Source organism: Giraffa tippelskirchi, chromosome 12, assembly GCF_054371585.1.
Source record: "Giraffa tippelskirchi isolate mGirTip1 chromosome 12, T2T-mGirTip1v1.2.pri, whole genome shotgun sequence".
Taxonomy (NCBI): Eukaryota; Metazoa; Chordata; class Mammalia; order Artiodactyla; family Giraffidae; genus Giraffa; species Giraffa tippelskirchi.
Window position 1 is genome coordinate 74433308 of NC_137286.1, and position 15967 is coordinate 74449274.

Sequence of the window (15967 nt, forward strand, 5' to 3'; positions counted from 1 at the left end):
CAATGTACATGGCATGCATTTATGAATGAATCATCTCTCCCTCTATGCAGAAGCTTTCATATCTCCAGTAAAATCTTTTTGTATGATCCACAATCTCTTGTGGGAACTGTGAAAAGTAGATTAAGAAATAAATAAAGCATATCTAATACAACCAAATTTTATTAAAACAGAGCTAAAAGATATTGCATGGAAACGCCCAAATTCTATCACCTATAATCTGAAAATTATGTTCTTAAATGTAGATAAGACAGCTACACTCTTTGTGTTTATATTGCAAAAGAGAATGAGCACTGCTTACATGGAAATTTTTGAAAAGGAAGTATCCCAAAAATATGTATAGTGGAAGAAAATGCATTACAGTATGTCACTGACCTTACTCAAATTATGCAGAAATTTAAGTATGGTAAATTATACCCATTAATTATTTAAGAATTTATTAGCAGAAATGAAAAACCTTCTGGACTATGATCAAATATGTGTCTGTACTTTTTACTGGATACTAACTGGCAGAATCTCACTGTTACATAATTCTAATTTCTCTTTGAAGTTAATGGTTTCTATAACAATTGTCCCCTTTTTAATATTTATTATGATCTTTTGATATCAAATACAAATGAGACATAGCCTAACTTTATCCCTACATCTTTAAAATTTCTAACATGACCTTGTTATAATTCACTTAAGATTCATTTTTAACTCATTAATTTGCATATCACAATTCTCTATCTCCTTCCTCATTAATAGGTTAGGGATGGGGGGTTTATATATTTCTCTTTAATATTTTTATTAGTGGTAGAATACTTTATGGCTTTTTATGAACAGTATTTGAATTTGGAAAGGTAATTTTAAAATCTGCTTCCCAGGATGACATTATAATATAAACTCTGCACAAAGTTACTTCAAAAGTAAAACTTGAGATTAATAGTTCTTTTTGTAAAGTATGCTAAAACTGAAAAAAATATATAATTATTTTAAAAAGACATCCAAACACACCTAAAAGGAAATTTATTTTTAAATAGATAAAATCAATAAGAAATTTTAAACAGATAAAATTCATTAAATCACACTTTCTTCTTCCATAATTTATCTTCAAATGAGAAATAAAATATAGACCTTAAACACTATTAAAATTAAAACATCAATAAACAAGATTTTTCCCACTTATATCTTGTTTTAAAGCTTCAAGAGGTAAATGAAGACTCCCACGAGATATTTAAATTTGTTTCACACAACTGGAAATATAACTTTCACTAACTTTGTGTAGTACACAGGACTTTTGTGTGTTCTGAGTACTAGCATATACCCCTCATCCAGGACAATGCCTAGCACCTAAACAGATACGCAGTAAGTATTTACTGAATAAAACTAATCTATACAATAAATTTGCTAGTTGGAAGAATAGCTGAACAGAGATCATTTCCTCACAGTAAAACACGATGAAACTTCAAAAAGTTTAGAAATGAGCATGTTCTAAAATATTTCTTGGGATATAAAAGTCTCAGTGGCATACAAGTCATAAATATTCTGGGAAAATCAGGACTTGACACTGTCTCTCCAGATTTAGATAAGTAACTCAGAAGGAACAAACTCCAAAAGCACAAAAGATTTGTCTGAGCAGCAGCACCAGGGCATTTTAAAGAGTGATTCCAAGTGGCCTGTGGCATCTTTTTACTGTTTTCCTGATATTAGTTTTAGAGTTAAAAGGAGTAAATTTGGAAATGGCTGCAAGAAACATAAATAAGTTTCCTTTGCCTCCAATGTTTCGTATACAGTGGTCAAGAAAATAAAACACCATTATGGTTTTCTCCCTATATAGTTTTATAAATAATACGAGATTACATAATGATTGATTTACTTTGGTAAAATAAGGAAAATCTGGCAACATACAAAGAATATTAAATTAAAAATTATAGGATTTATCCAGTTAAGAATGAGCTGTGAATCTCACATTATGTTGACAGTTTACTACTATAATAAAGACACTAAAATTAACTATTTTACCATAGTTTAAAAAAAGAAAAAAACAAGTTAAATCGAGCTAGAAGAAAAAAATCAAGGGTGACAGAACAAAAAGTTCAGTAGATCAGTTTGGAGGAAATAAAGTATTTAATCATAATCAGAATGTATACTTTCATTACCTAATATATCATCACTGAGTATGTTCTGAAAATATACAAATAGATGGGAAAACTAGAAATTTGTCTACAGACAGATTTAAGGCAAATAATTCTTAAACTTTATGAAGAAAAAAATTAACACTTAAACTATTAATTTGATTTTCGTCTTAATTTTCCACTTATGAGACTATTAACTTAGTCATTGAATCTCTTAATATTTCATGCTTTTATTTAATAATTCATCCTTACACCTTTAAGACAATACAGACAACTGATATCTATAAAGATTTTTGGTGTATACGCAGGCTTCTTGGTTGTGTTATTTTCCCTGCAAACTATTAAAAAAAAATCTCAATGAATGCTCATTGCTATATTTAGGAAGATAAGAGGTTTTCCAAAATCTTATGGCAATAACAAACATAAATCTTAATTAAATATATGAAATCATTTCACAATTAAAAACAGTAATGTAATATGTAGCACAAGAGTTAAAAAAGTTAAAAACTACACAATCCACAGTGTGAGTAAATTACTCTGCTAAGGCTTCTATCAGCCTCACCTTACCTTTGTAGCCCTTTAATTTTTCTAGTATGACGGTCAATTGGAGTTACCTTCTTATTGGTATAGTGAACATTTTACTTTGATTAACTCAAAACTTGTTACAATTCCAAAGTTACAAAAAGAAAAAGTGCTCACAGACCCCAATATAGTACTCTCAGAGGATAACAGAACTATACACTAATTCTATGTTACATGTACTGATAGTCACACTGATTGTTTTTCTTCAGAAGCTTTTTATGTACATGGACACATACATTTTTTTTTTTTAATGGAGATGAGTGATAATATGTTAAGGTGTGGTTTCTATTCAAAAAGGAGCTGCATCTACAATTAAGTCAATTATTCACATAGATGAGGAAGAAAGGATGATATTATCCTCAATAATACTGTTCATGATCCAAAAATATCTGTTATGTTAATTTATGCAAAAGCATAAAACATCAACAATCATTTGATTATTTATAATTAGGAAAAAAGAAATACCAGAATCTCCAAAAGATTTAATAATACTATCCTGCCTCTTCCTGCAAAATATTTCATGGATCTTATTGGGAAGAACCCCTGGAGGAGGGCATGCCAACTCACTCCAGTATTCTTGCCTGGAGAATCCAATGGACAGAGGAGCCTGGTGGGCTACAGTCCATGGGGTTGCAAAGACTTGGACACAACTGAAGTGACTTAGCACAGCATGAAAGATTTTTAAGTTAACTGCAGAAAAAGTAAATAGGTAAAAAAAAAAAAAAAATAGCACAGTCAAGCCTAGATGAGGTACGGAGAGCATGAAAGTACTGCTGTGGTTCAGAATCACTACGTGGGCTGTCACATGTGATACATTTATTGTTCAGCTAAGTTTACAATGGCCTAAAATCAATAAAGCAATGAGGACTATTAAAGGGGAAAAAGGAAATGTCACTGACTTAGAAAGAAAAAAGATCACTTGGCACCAAACACCTCTGAGTAGAAGAGCTACAATGAGGAATAAGAAAGATGCTCAACAGTTATGTCCACTCTGGAACAGAAAAAGGAAATAGAGAAGAAACAAAGTAAGGAAACTTAAAATTTTTTTAGGGAGAGAAGAATAAAATTAATCTCTTATTAAATCTCCTAAAAAAAACCTAAATGTAAAAATTTTCTTTTGACTTTGTAATGGCTAACACTGGGATCACATGATGAATAACAAACCTGGGCTCATCTTCTAGAAATACAGACTCAATAAATACTTTTACCATTATAACTACATTAAGATGTGAGTATTAACTTTAAAAAAAGAGAATAAAAATAGCCATCATGTGGGAATCAAAAGGGCAAAAGATATAGTTATACCAAGTTTCTCCAAGAAAAGATATAAATTAGACATTAATGGTATTTCAGTCTTTTAGGGAAAAAGCAGCTAAACTTTAGAGAATGAGAGTGAGACAAAGGATCTCTTACTTAATTATACAGTATAAGATTTGAATGTTATATTGCAAAATATGAAACAATAAGCTACCTAGAAAATGATCAATTTTCTAGAATAAAAAGATCAAGAAAAAATATCCATGGGCCCAAATATGATTACTGCTACTAGATTTTTGTTGTAGCTTTATTTATCTTCTTTTTGGGGGGGGTGAAGCAGGCAATGACACTGAGGTCATGACAGGAAAATCTTGAAGGATCAAAATTAGATCAAAAGCAGTTCATAAGAAAACAAGTATGCTTCAATGATGAAGGCTACTGTCTAAATGATATAATTTTCTAGTATATCTTTATATTTTAGGGAAACAGCAACAAATCAGGTTTCTAGTAATAAGTTTATCAATAGCTACCCACAAATTACAGAAAGAAATTTGTAAAAAAAGTCTCTATAAAACAAATTCTAATATGCTTTGTCCTCTTGTTTTTGCCTAAATGTAGTTGAGACTCTATGTAAAGTTACATAAATCTTGTATACAATGGACTCCATGAGGTCAATACTGTCTAAATTATATCAACAAAACTGTCAGTTTTGACGTAACATTTGGCAACAAAATTAAATATTATTAAACAAAGATATTTAAATTTAACCTGCACATGTACATAAATATGTGTAGTAAATGCAGATGAATTCATATATAATTTAAAGTGTTTTTCTTAATTTTACATTTAACTAAGATAATAAAGAATATACATGTATCCAAAAGAGATTTAAATTTGACAACTGCTGGACATAATTTCGTCAAATTTAAATAGTAAAAAACTGGGAAAGAATAAAATATGCATAAAGAGTCACAAAAACACATACACATTTTTGGCAAACATATAAATAAGGGCACTTATTGCCAAACATAATATAACAAAGCATTATATAAGAGAAGCAATTGCAATGTGCTCATTCTTACTGTAGTTTAAGATAATTATTAATTAAAATCTTACTTTAGGAGTAGCTAGTTTTAAACAAAACATTTTTCCACTGGAAAATTTAGTATTACTATGACTAATCTTTCAGAGCTATGTATTTCCTTCAAAACAGCTTATGTCTTTGTACATAATTTGGATCACATACCCATGCCTCTGACTGAATGGGCCTGATGTTGCTTAGTAGCACCTCTTCATAGTTTCCATAATCAATGAATTTAACAACTGCTGTCATACCTGAAGAATGAAGAGCTTCAACTTCTGCTCGGTAAAACTGAGGAGACAAAAAGGAGTTTTAAACAAGACGATCAACATTGTCTAGATAAGGTGATACATGATGGAAATATAAATACTCAAAATGTTACAATGTTAGTATTTTTTAAAAGCTCATTTTTAAATCAATTTTATTGAGATATCACTGTATTAGTTTTAAGTGGAAAACATAATAATCTGATATATGTATATATTGTGAAATGACCACCACAATAAGTCTAGTTAGTGTCCATCACCACACATGGTTAAATTTTTTCCTTAGGATGAAAACTTTAAAGATACAAATCTCTTAGCTAAGATATAAATTCTCTTAGCAACTTTGAAATATATAATATTTTAAAGAAAATAATTTTTAAGATAATTCATTTTTTAATTTATTTATTTTAATTGGAGGATAATCACTTCACAATATTGTTATGGTTTTTGCCATACATCGACATGAATCAGCCACAGGGGCACATGTGTCTCCCCATCCTGAACACCCCCCACCCACTTCCCTCCCCACCCCATCCCTTGGGTTGTCCCAGAGCACTGGCTTTGAGCCCTGCTTCATGCATTGAACTTGCACTGGTCATCTATTTTACATATGGTAATACACATGCTTCAATGTCATTCTCTCAAATCATCCCACCCTCGCCTTCTCCCACAGAGTCCAAAATTTACCTTTGGATAATCATAAATTGGCTAGGAAAAAGAGAGATTCTCTTATCCATGTGAGTTCTGACATACACTGAGCAGTAGTAAGATTTCAGAACTAAGAGGATTAGTAGAGAATGAATGGGTGCAATGGGTGCAAAAAGAACTAGCGTTCTTCAGTGTCTCCTTGTTAGCCACTGAAGCCCTTTGACATTGGTAAGACAGTTCTTATGTACTAATTAGAGTGTACAAGTACGAAGCAATTTATTTAAAAAACAGAAATATATGACCAAAAAAAATCTGCAAAGGCTCACTGTCATTGCTACAGTCATACAGGCAGCTGTGGTGAAGCAGAGTCCCCAGGCAAGAAGTAAGCACACTACTTACATCCAGGATTTATAGGATTTAAGACACTGTAAGACCAAACCCTTTAATTTCTTCAGTTTATCCAGTATTATTTGGCTCTGGGAACCATGCACAAAGTCACCAGGAACTGAATTCACATGACAACTTCAATTTTTAACGTATCTGTTAAGGCAACTTGGAGTAGATCAACTGATTGGAGTGTTGCCTCCACTATAGGTCAACCCTTTTAGGACTCAAATTATAGGTCTGAATGTTGCTTAATGAACATGAAATTGAAACAGAAAATTCTTAAAATTCTTATTTACTCTCAAGGAAAGTTTTCTTCAAACAAGGGCAGGTGGACGCTCTTGCATAACAGTCTACTCTGACAGTGACTCAGTGTAACAGGACCCCATGAGACCTTCCCGGGACAGATGCTCCTTCTCCCCCATGCCTTCCATCTGCCGCTTGTCTACAGAAAAGCTTAGCCAAGGAATAAATGTGATCAGAGAAGTGAAAAAATGTGGAAACAAAGGAAAACAGTCAAGCAAGACAAAATAATAATAGTTGAGCCATTAAGCAAAGTTAAGGACCTTCAGTTTCTCCTTAAGAGTTACAGATACACGTTCTGAGTCAAATCCTTTGAGCTGTTTTGCAGATACTGAAAACCCCACTAGACAGAAGAAGTTAAACCACATGAGGACCAGACTGTAGTTAAGACGTAAGTTCTTCCATCTTACACAATTTCAAGAACTGGCCTCGAGAAAATGGGAACAATACTTGTACTTAAAACAATTATATGATGCTGATAAGACCACTACGTGACCAATTTCAAGATGATTTTTGGAGCTGTTCTGCATGTAGCCTCCCTCCACTAACCTCTCCATCTACCTGCACATCCCTAAATATCTCCTTTAAAAGCTCTTGCCCCTGATCAGCAAAGGAGAGCTAGTTAGGCGAGCTAGTTTTTTGGTCCTGAGTCCATCTTCTTCCCAGAACAGCACCAGTTTCCTCAACAAAGCCATCTTCCCTTTTAACCCAACACTTGGTCCTCAAAAATTGACTTTCAAGCAGCAAGCAGCCACGCCTGAGTTCAGTAACCTTCAAGGGTTCACCAGAATCAAAAAATGCTAAAGACAACAAAAATTCTTATTCTTGACAACCTTCAAAAATAGCGTTACAGTGGGTGTACCAGGAAAGAATCTGCTTTTACTAGTATGCGTGTGTGCATGCCAAGTCGCCTCAGTTGTGTCTGACTCTTTGTGACCCTGCAGTCTGCTACACTCCTCTGTTCATGGGATTCTCCAGGAAAGAAGAGTGGAGTGGGTTGCCATGCCCTCCTCCAGAGGATCTTCCTGATCCAGGGATCTAACCTGTGTCCTTTATGCTTCCTGCATTGGCAGGCAGGTTCTTTACCACTAGCACCATCTGGGAAGCCCAACTAACTAGTATACTCCATACTATAAAAGTTACTAAATTAATCCATGGTATTTCTTTTCCAGATCTGAATGCAAGAAGATTAGAGATACCATGCTAGAATTTTTCCTTATCTTAAGAGATCTAGTTATACACCCACATCTCTCCTTTCCTCAGTTATTTCTTAGCCTTACACTTCCATCTTCTGTAAACTGCTGTGTTTCTGGCATACTTCAACTGTAAGCTTTTTAGACAATTATGTCAGTTCAGGTAAGTTCAACAATGACAAACAATCATAATATATATCCTAGGAAAACAAATTGACATCCTTCTAGGAACTTACTAAAGATAACCTGTGTAAAAAATGACTTCTACATAACATGGAAAGTAAAGGTGTAGTGATATGGCACTTGATAAGGCTAGGAAAAGCTTCCTGGGGCAAATGACAATGGGTATGATCTTCAAGGATGAAGAGTATTTAGCCAAGCTAACAACTGAGAAAGGCGTTCCAGTAAAAGTTACAGACACAAAACATGAAGAAGAGTATAGGATATAACAAATAGTTTTAAATTAATTATGGCACAACGGGAGAAGGGTCAGCCAATAGGACAACATAGTGAGGGACAGCTGATAGAGGCTCCACAGGCATGCTAGACTACAAGTGAAAGATTTTAACCAGGAAGAATGACAAGATCACAGCGATGGCAGTTCCAGTGACAATTTTAATAGCAATAAGATTTAAGGCAAGAAGACCATTTTAAAGGCTGCCACAACATTCCAGTTGATAGGGCCGAAAGAGCTGAACTAGTCATGGCAGATGTACAGGGAGAAGGATTGTTCCAAATGCTCAATCCTGCTATGAAAGTAAAGCTTGAGAGAAGGCAAGATATCATGAGCAATGTTTTAAATGATACGAACTGATTGCCTCCAAAACATCATTTATAATGCAATTAAGATTATGGTTTCTTAATGACAGTTACAGATAATGCATTTCTTAAGCCTTTACCGGAGAAGAAAATTGGAAAGTTGCCTATTCTTGACAAGACACTTAAAAGTTATCTCTTAAATTAGGTGGTTTTATAAGATAACTAATGCCATCTCTTTCACAGAGTATTATTTATCTTATTTGCTTAATGGTGTATTTATACAGAGCCTACATCCTTCACTCTAAACTGAAAAACATCCACGTAAAATCAAAGTAGTTCCTTTAGGAGATCAATTATTCCAACAATCCTCTAAAAGCTCAAAATATTTTGGGAAATATTAGGTACCACCTTTCAGAAGCTATATGAGATTATTTTGAGTATATTCAGTAGAGACAATATATGAATTTAGTATTATTGATTTTCTGAGAAAATTACAGTTGAAAGTAAAGCTTTAATAACAATCTGATCAGGTATTTGAAGATACTTGGTTCACAGCACAGGCAAAAGTATCGGATGTATCCCAAGCACCTAACACTTAGCAGCTAGTCAATTATGGTTTGTTGAATACTCAATATTTGTTAAACAACTTGTCTAAGTTTAAATATCTGAATATCTTAGGACTGTCATTATTCTCTGTTGCTTTGTTTCTGGTCATCCATATTCTCTCTATATTTTTAACCATGCTTCATAATTTTTTTTAGGATGCCAGACATTGTATCAATATATGAAATACCATGAAGTTCTAAAAGATATTACTTTTCCCTCAAAGAGGATTATATTTTGGGAAGCTGGCATATAGAGTACAAGTAGATATCCTTGATCATGTGCAGGGATGATTTTAGGCTTTATACTGGCTTGCTTGTGTTTTGCACTTAGTACTAGGACACGATCCTTACAGGATTTCAATGGAAAGCCTGAGTCTTCTTACCAAGCTTTTCAAACATTACTGGACTTGAACTCAAATTTTTCACTTCCTCTGTTTGTCAGGGTCACCAACTCCACATTGTTCAATGCGAAAAGAGAACTTTTTCCACCTTCATCTTTACCATTCACAGAAGCATCTTACAGAAGTGACAAAAAGACAAAGACAAAGTCAAAGTAGCTCAGTCGTGTTTGACTCTGTGACCTCATGGACTATATATATACAGTTCACGGAATTCTCCAGGCCAGAACACTGGAGTGGGTAGCCTTTCCCTTCTCCAGGGGATCTTCCCAACCCAGGGATCGAACCCAGGTCTCCTGCATTGTAGGTAGATTCTTTACCAGTTGAGCCACAAGGGAAGCCCAAGAATACTGCAGTGGGTAGCCTAGCCCTTCTTCAGCACATCTTTCTGACCCAGGAATCCAACTGGGGTCTCCTGCATTGCAGGTGGATTCTTTACCAGCTGAGCTATCAGGGAAGCCCCCTACAGAAGTGAACCCTCCAAGGCAGACAATGTTAGTTCTATAAACTAACTCTAATTTCCAACTACTTCTTGGCTCCACCTTAATGGAGAAATGGCAAAGCATAAGTAATCCCCCCACTACCCAAATCAAATAGTCCCTGTGTTTTGGAAAGTGAGTGGTCTCAGCTGCTAGAGTAAGAGTCCAGACAGTGATGAACAACCGTACGTGCTTTCCAAGTCTCCGTAAGAGCCAAGGGGTAGCCATGTGAAACAGTTCCAACCAATGAGATTATCTGTTGGTATTTCTGGGAAGGCTTTTACTTTCTTGAAAAAAAGAAAAGACACAGTTAGGGCAGTCCCCTCCTCTGCTTTCAGCCTTTAATAAAAACTTGACAGCAGAGAAGCTGATACCTCAAAAACGTTAAAAGACTATGCCATCTAGTTGTACCTGGACCCCTTCTTGCTGCTATCATTAGGTAACACCTAACACCCTGTTTATTCCTCATCATTCACTGAACATAATGGGGCCTGTTTTCTGATCTGAAGCCCTATAGCATCTTTTAAAACATCCAACCACACTTCCTAGCCTAAATTTCATTCCTTGAAATCTTTAGGTAACATTATCTCCACTATTCCTTCCAGTCACACATATGGGCACATCCACCTCAACTGAAACTACTCTATACATAAAATATTTATTTCAAATATTTTTTTTACTTGATCTTCACATTCACCTAGGTCCTTCACAATAGTTTTCCTAGTACGACTACCGCTGATTTTTATTACCTTGCTAATATCTCCAGCTGACTCATTGGAAGAGTCGCTGGTGCTGGGAAAGATTGAGGGCAGAAAGAGAAGGCTGGATGGCATCACCAATGCAATGGACACGAAGTGGGGCAAACTTCAGGAGCTGGTGAGAGACAGGGAAGCCTGGAGTGCTGCAGTCCATGGGGTCGCAAAGAGTGGGACATGACTGTGCGACTGAACAACAACAACAATATTTCCAGTCCCCTAACCACTCAACTTTTTTTCCTATGCAAGTGCCTCCTGGAGAATGAACTAGTTAACAAAGTTAACAAACAATTATGAAATTCCTACACTGTGAGAGGAACAGGGCAATGGAGAAAAACTAGAGAGATATCATCTTGTCTTCAAGGAACTTAAAATCATGGCAGAGGAAAGAGTTATCAATATAGGAACCAAAACCAAAAATACAAACTGTGATAAGCTTTAGAAAGTGAACAAGACACTAATCGAGAAAGACAAGAATGTAGAAGGGAGGAGGGTGCAGACAAAGAAGGCTTCCTCTAGGAAGTCTCTGGGCCAAGTCTTCGAGGATCAGAAGAGTCGTTAGTGGAGGACCATGCTGGGCAGTCCTTCCTGTCTGAGGGTCCCTCTGTCCTCCCTTCCTGTACTCACTGGGTTGGTCTCCTCCCTGTTGTCAGGCTCTTTTATCTGATTCTCTGTATTCCTTCTCAATCTCATCTTGTGTCTTTCCCTTTCCATTTTTTCCCCCTCTTTTCCTTTTAGCCAGTATATAATGTAGAACACAAGGCTGTTTAAATTATTGGTTTAATAATCCTTAATTTATCATCAGCTAAATAATTAACCTTCCTGCTCATAATTTTTTTGAAGTAGGCTAATTATGTATATTATCTTTAATTAAATGACATCTGCAGAACTTAACTGTGTGCCATTCAACTGATTTGCTTCCTTGTGAATCAGTACAATCTTACTAGAAAGAAAAGCAAATATTAATAGCTCAGTAGATGATAACTAAAGTAACTTATCAACCTCATTTATTCACTTTTACAATACTTTTCTGATATGCAAGTGAAAATCAAACCTAACAACCAAATATTATGGAACTCCTAAGCATCCATAAAAAATATTAAATATTTTGCTCTTCCTTTGATAAGTTACAAACGCATACATCTGTTCAAAGACTATAAACAAGTACAACCAGAGACTGCACTCTGTCTCAAAGCAATGGCTTTCTATGGTCTCACTAGACTGTTACATTCAGTAATATTAGTATTCAATAACTTTACAGCATGCATACCTTGTTGTCTTCCCAATAAAGTGCTAAACATTCATCTCCAGATTTCCATAGTTTTGCATACTCCATAGGAATAGATGATTCTAATACTTTTTCGGGTTTAATTGGCCCAGATCTTCTTTTGGGACCACTACTGTAAAATATTTTATCATCATAGGATGAAGCTGTGATGGATCCTGCTGGCTTAATAGGTCCCACTCGCCTTCCCTTCAGTGGCATTTCTGTCTCTCCATTTGGAACACCAATGAAACTATTCGTTCGGACAGGATTCTGGTAATCAGTATTTACATTAAAATGTTTTTCTATTTTTACACCACTAAAAGCTTCATTATTTATTGTTCGTGGCTTCCTGTCATAAAAATGATCTGAATTTGCTGTTTGGTTTTCTCTTTTCCCACGTTTGTGATTATTATAGTCTATGGATTCTTGAGGAAATGGATTTTCTTTTGCCTCTGCATAGGATAGACCTTTTCCTGATCGGCTTTGCATAGAGTTATCCCTTTTTTTAAATACAGTATCATTGTGTTGGGAACTTAAAAGGTAAGAAGTATCTTTAGTTCTATCATATCTAGAATATGGTCTATCACATTTGATTCTCTCTTCAGCCCATCCTTCAGATCCTGAAGAAGTACTTGGTCTTTCAGAACCTCTGTTTCTAGGTAATCCACTGCCTTCTAAAACTGCCTTTGAATTTTGAGTATCTCTTTGAAAACGAGGAGGTTTTTCATTTCTTGGCTGTCTGGTATCATTTCGAGGAAGATATCGTGGTTGATTATTATCTTTTACTCCATTTTGCTCAGTATTTGACATTCTGTTTTGTCCTTGATGAAGCTGCTGCGGCTGTGATTTAGGTTCTGAAAAGTAAAAGTAATCATATGCATATTAAAATGAAGACTGCATTAATACTTAATTATCAAACTACTCATTTAACATCTTCTACTATCTTAATCCCTCTGTCTTAACCCCTCTTTGCTTGGTTAGACGCTTACTGTTTCTAATGCACAGTTTGCCTGGTTAGCCACATTAGTGAAGTAAAGCAATGATATGAACCATGAAAAAATGGTGGGTAATTCAAAAGCAAGTTGTCTTTGTTACTGAATATTTGCATTGTTATAGCTATCTATACACGCTGCCCTGGTAATGCATTTCCCAAGACTGGTGAAACAGAACTACAAACTGAAACCACAGAAGCTGCTATGAAACTGTGCAAGTACACCTCCAGCTCAGTTCTCTTCTGAGTCCCCACCCCTTTTAAAATGTATCATTCACTGTCAGTCAAGTTCTAGTCTTAGCAAAAAAAAAAAAAAAAAATTCTCAGTTCTTTCTGGATCTGGAATTGCCAAGTGTTTGGATTACAATTAGATATCTATTACAAACCTTCCCTGGTGAAGGACAGGGAAGCCTGGCATGCTGCAGTCCATGTGACCGCAAAGAGGCGGACACAACTGAGTGACTGAATAACGACATAAACCTATCAAAGAACAGGTACTACTTGGAAATACAGGGGGAAAAGTGTCAAAATCTGATTAAGCAAAACAGTGCAGAAAATGTCCAACCAGAAATCAAATCAGTAACATGGCATACATATACCTCACAGATAATATGATGATTATATTTCACATAATGATCTTTATTCTCCTTCAGTTTGTACTGTGTCACTTATTCTTTCTTCCTCCACTGTTTCTCACAGCATGTCTATAACACGATTACCAATCAAGTTGACTGGTCTTGGTGCACACATCTTGTTTCTCTTGCCAAACACTATAATCAGTATGAACATTAGGATTATTCTTACATTTTCCCGAGGTCACAATACTTCTTAATAGGGATACTACAAAATTCTGGGTGAGAATGCTTCCTGTATTTGCACTTCTTTGACCTCTAGCTACTAAATGCCAAAGCATTCTCCCTTAGCACTCCAAGTCACTGTGACTACCTAAATTGTCTCCATACATTTCCAAACACCCACTGGAGTAGAAAAGGTACCAAGTGAAACGTTTAGATCAGCAGAAATAAAGAGAAGATCTTTAAAAAGGTCCCAAGCGACAAAGCAAGTCAAGACTAAAGATTAAGGCTCAAAATGAAAAGAAACTTCTCAGCAGAGCCACTGGAAGCTAGAAGGTTATCTAATAGACTTTAAATCTCTTTGAAGTTAAAGGAAAATTATTTCCTAAGTACAATTCTACATTTAGCCAAACCACCCACTGATCGTGACAAAGAACAAAGATTTTTCAAATATGCAAGATCTCAAATACTAGCCAAGACCATCTACAGAGATACTTTTACAAAATCACTTTTTCCCAAGATCTGCTTTACCAATCAGAGAAGGCAATGGCAACCCACTCCAGTACTCTTGCCTGGAGAATCCCAGGGACGGAGGAGCCTGGTAGGCTGCAGTTCATGGGGTTGCTAAGAGTTGGACACGACTGAGCAACTTCACTTTCACTTTTCACTTTCATGCATTGGAGAAGGACATGGCAACCCACTCCAGTGTTCTTGCCTGGAGAATCCCAGGGATGGAGGAGCCTGGTAGGCTGCCATCTATGGGGTTGCACAGAGTTGGACACGACTGAAGCAACTTAGCAGCAGCAGCAGCAGCAGCTTTAACAATATAACACACAAAAAATAATATCTTATTTTAGATCACTGTAGTCAATACTAATTTTTTTTTTCTTTAGAAAGAAGAAAATAGACAGAAATGAGCATTTTCAGCAGTAAGCATGTTTCCGCACTTGTTAATAAAGGCAGCACCCGCCTCTTGCTGACTATCTGCTATGTGTTAGGTACCCCATACTAGCCCTTTATACACATTATCTATAGTCCCTATAGCTGCCTTAATATACAAGTGTTATAGGGTTTATTTAATAGAGAGATGTAATATATGGTGAATTGAAGAAATTTTTTAGTTTCCAAAGTAAATCAAATATGAAGGTATTTGCTGACAACAAAGTCTGAATAGATATTTGGGAAGTGAAATGAAATCGCTTAGTCAAGTCCAACTCTTTGCGACCCCATGGACTGTAGCCTACCAGGCTCCTCCATCCATGGGATCTTCTAGGCAAGAGTACTGGAGTGAGTTGCCATTTCCTTCTCCAGGAGATATTCCTGACCTAGGGATTGAACCCAGGTCTCCTGCATTGTAGGCAGACACTTTACCGTCTGAGCCACCAGGGATATTTAAGGTATTTGTGAAGTTAGTGCTTTTTAGATCTCCTGTGTTTAGGGATCAATTTTTCAAAATTATTCCGGTTAGGGACACCAAAATCTATGATGATCAGGAAGTACAAACAACTTAAATCATCATGAGAATAACTAAGTATCTTGGACCTCAAATGGCAGTCTGAATAACTATGCATACAGGATGAGGGTTTCAATTAGGCTTGGTAGGTGTGGGAGAATTTGATTACAGCTCTTCTAAAAGAAAAAAGGTAAAGATTTCCTAATCTGCTTAACTGGTGATGTACATTACAGAATAAAACAAGTAATTTTACTTCATTCCCGTTATTATGCTGAGACAATACAGTGAGAGAAGAATCTACAAAGAAAACTGATTTTAAAATAAGAACTACTCTTAAAAAAGTAAACTCAATGAGGCAGAAGATAAAATTGTGCTTTTAAAAGAACACAGTTTTCATATACATATAAAATAAAACAACAGTAAGCCAAGGAAGGTCCTTAAAGGTTTCACCACTCCTGTATTTCCTTAAACATTTTATCTTAGACAGTTAAGTAATAAAGTCAGAAGTAAATATTTTGAAACTAATCTATTAAATAAATAATAGAATATACTAAATCACTAAATTCTGGAAAGGTGATTTTAAATATAGAAATAGCCCAGAAGTCAAATAGAAAGCATCTTAATTCAGTAGTTGGAAA

At 35.4% G+C, this 15967-nt stretch overlaps 1 protein-coding gene across 8 annotated transcripts in view; it reads right to left on the bottom strand.

Annotated features, from left to right (window-relative positions):
* Positions 1 to 15967, bottom strand: part of TDRD3 (tudor domain containing 3) — a 197371-nt gene that overhangs the window by 40922 nt on the left and 140482 nt on the right. For 5 of the 8 annotated variants that reach the window (XM_081550321.1, XM_081550322.1, XM_081550320.1 and 2 more), the window contains 2 exons: positions 12095 to 12945; positions 5200 to 5325 (listed from right to left, as the gene is read on the bottom strand). In XM_081550321.1, the coding sequence (XP_081406447.1) occupies positions 5200 to 5325; positions 12095 to 12945 (977 nt within the window). Of the gene's footprint in view, positions 1 to 2087; positions 3688 to 5199; positions 5326 to 12094; positions 12946 to 15967 lie in introns of those variants that run through there. The other 3 variants (XM_081550325.1, XM_081550324.1, XM_081550323.1) reach the window with 1 other exon arrangement.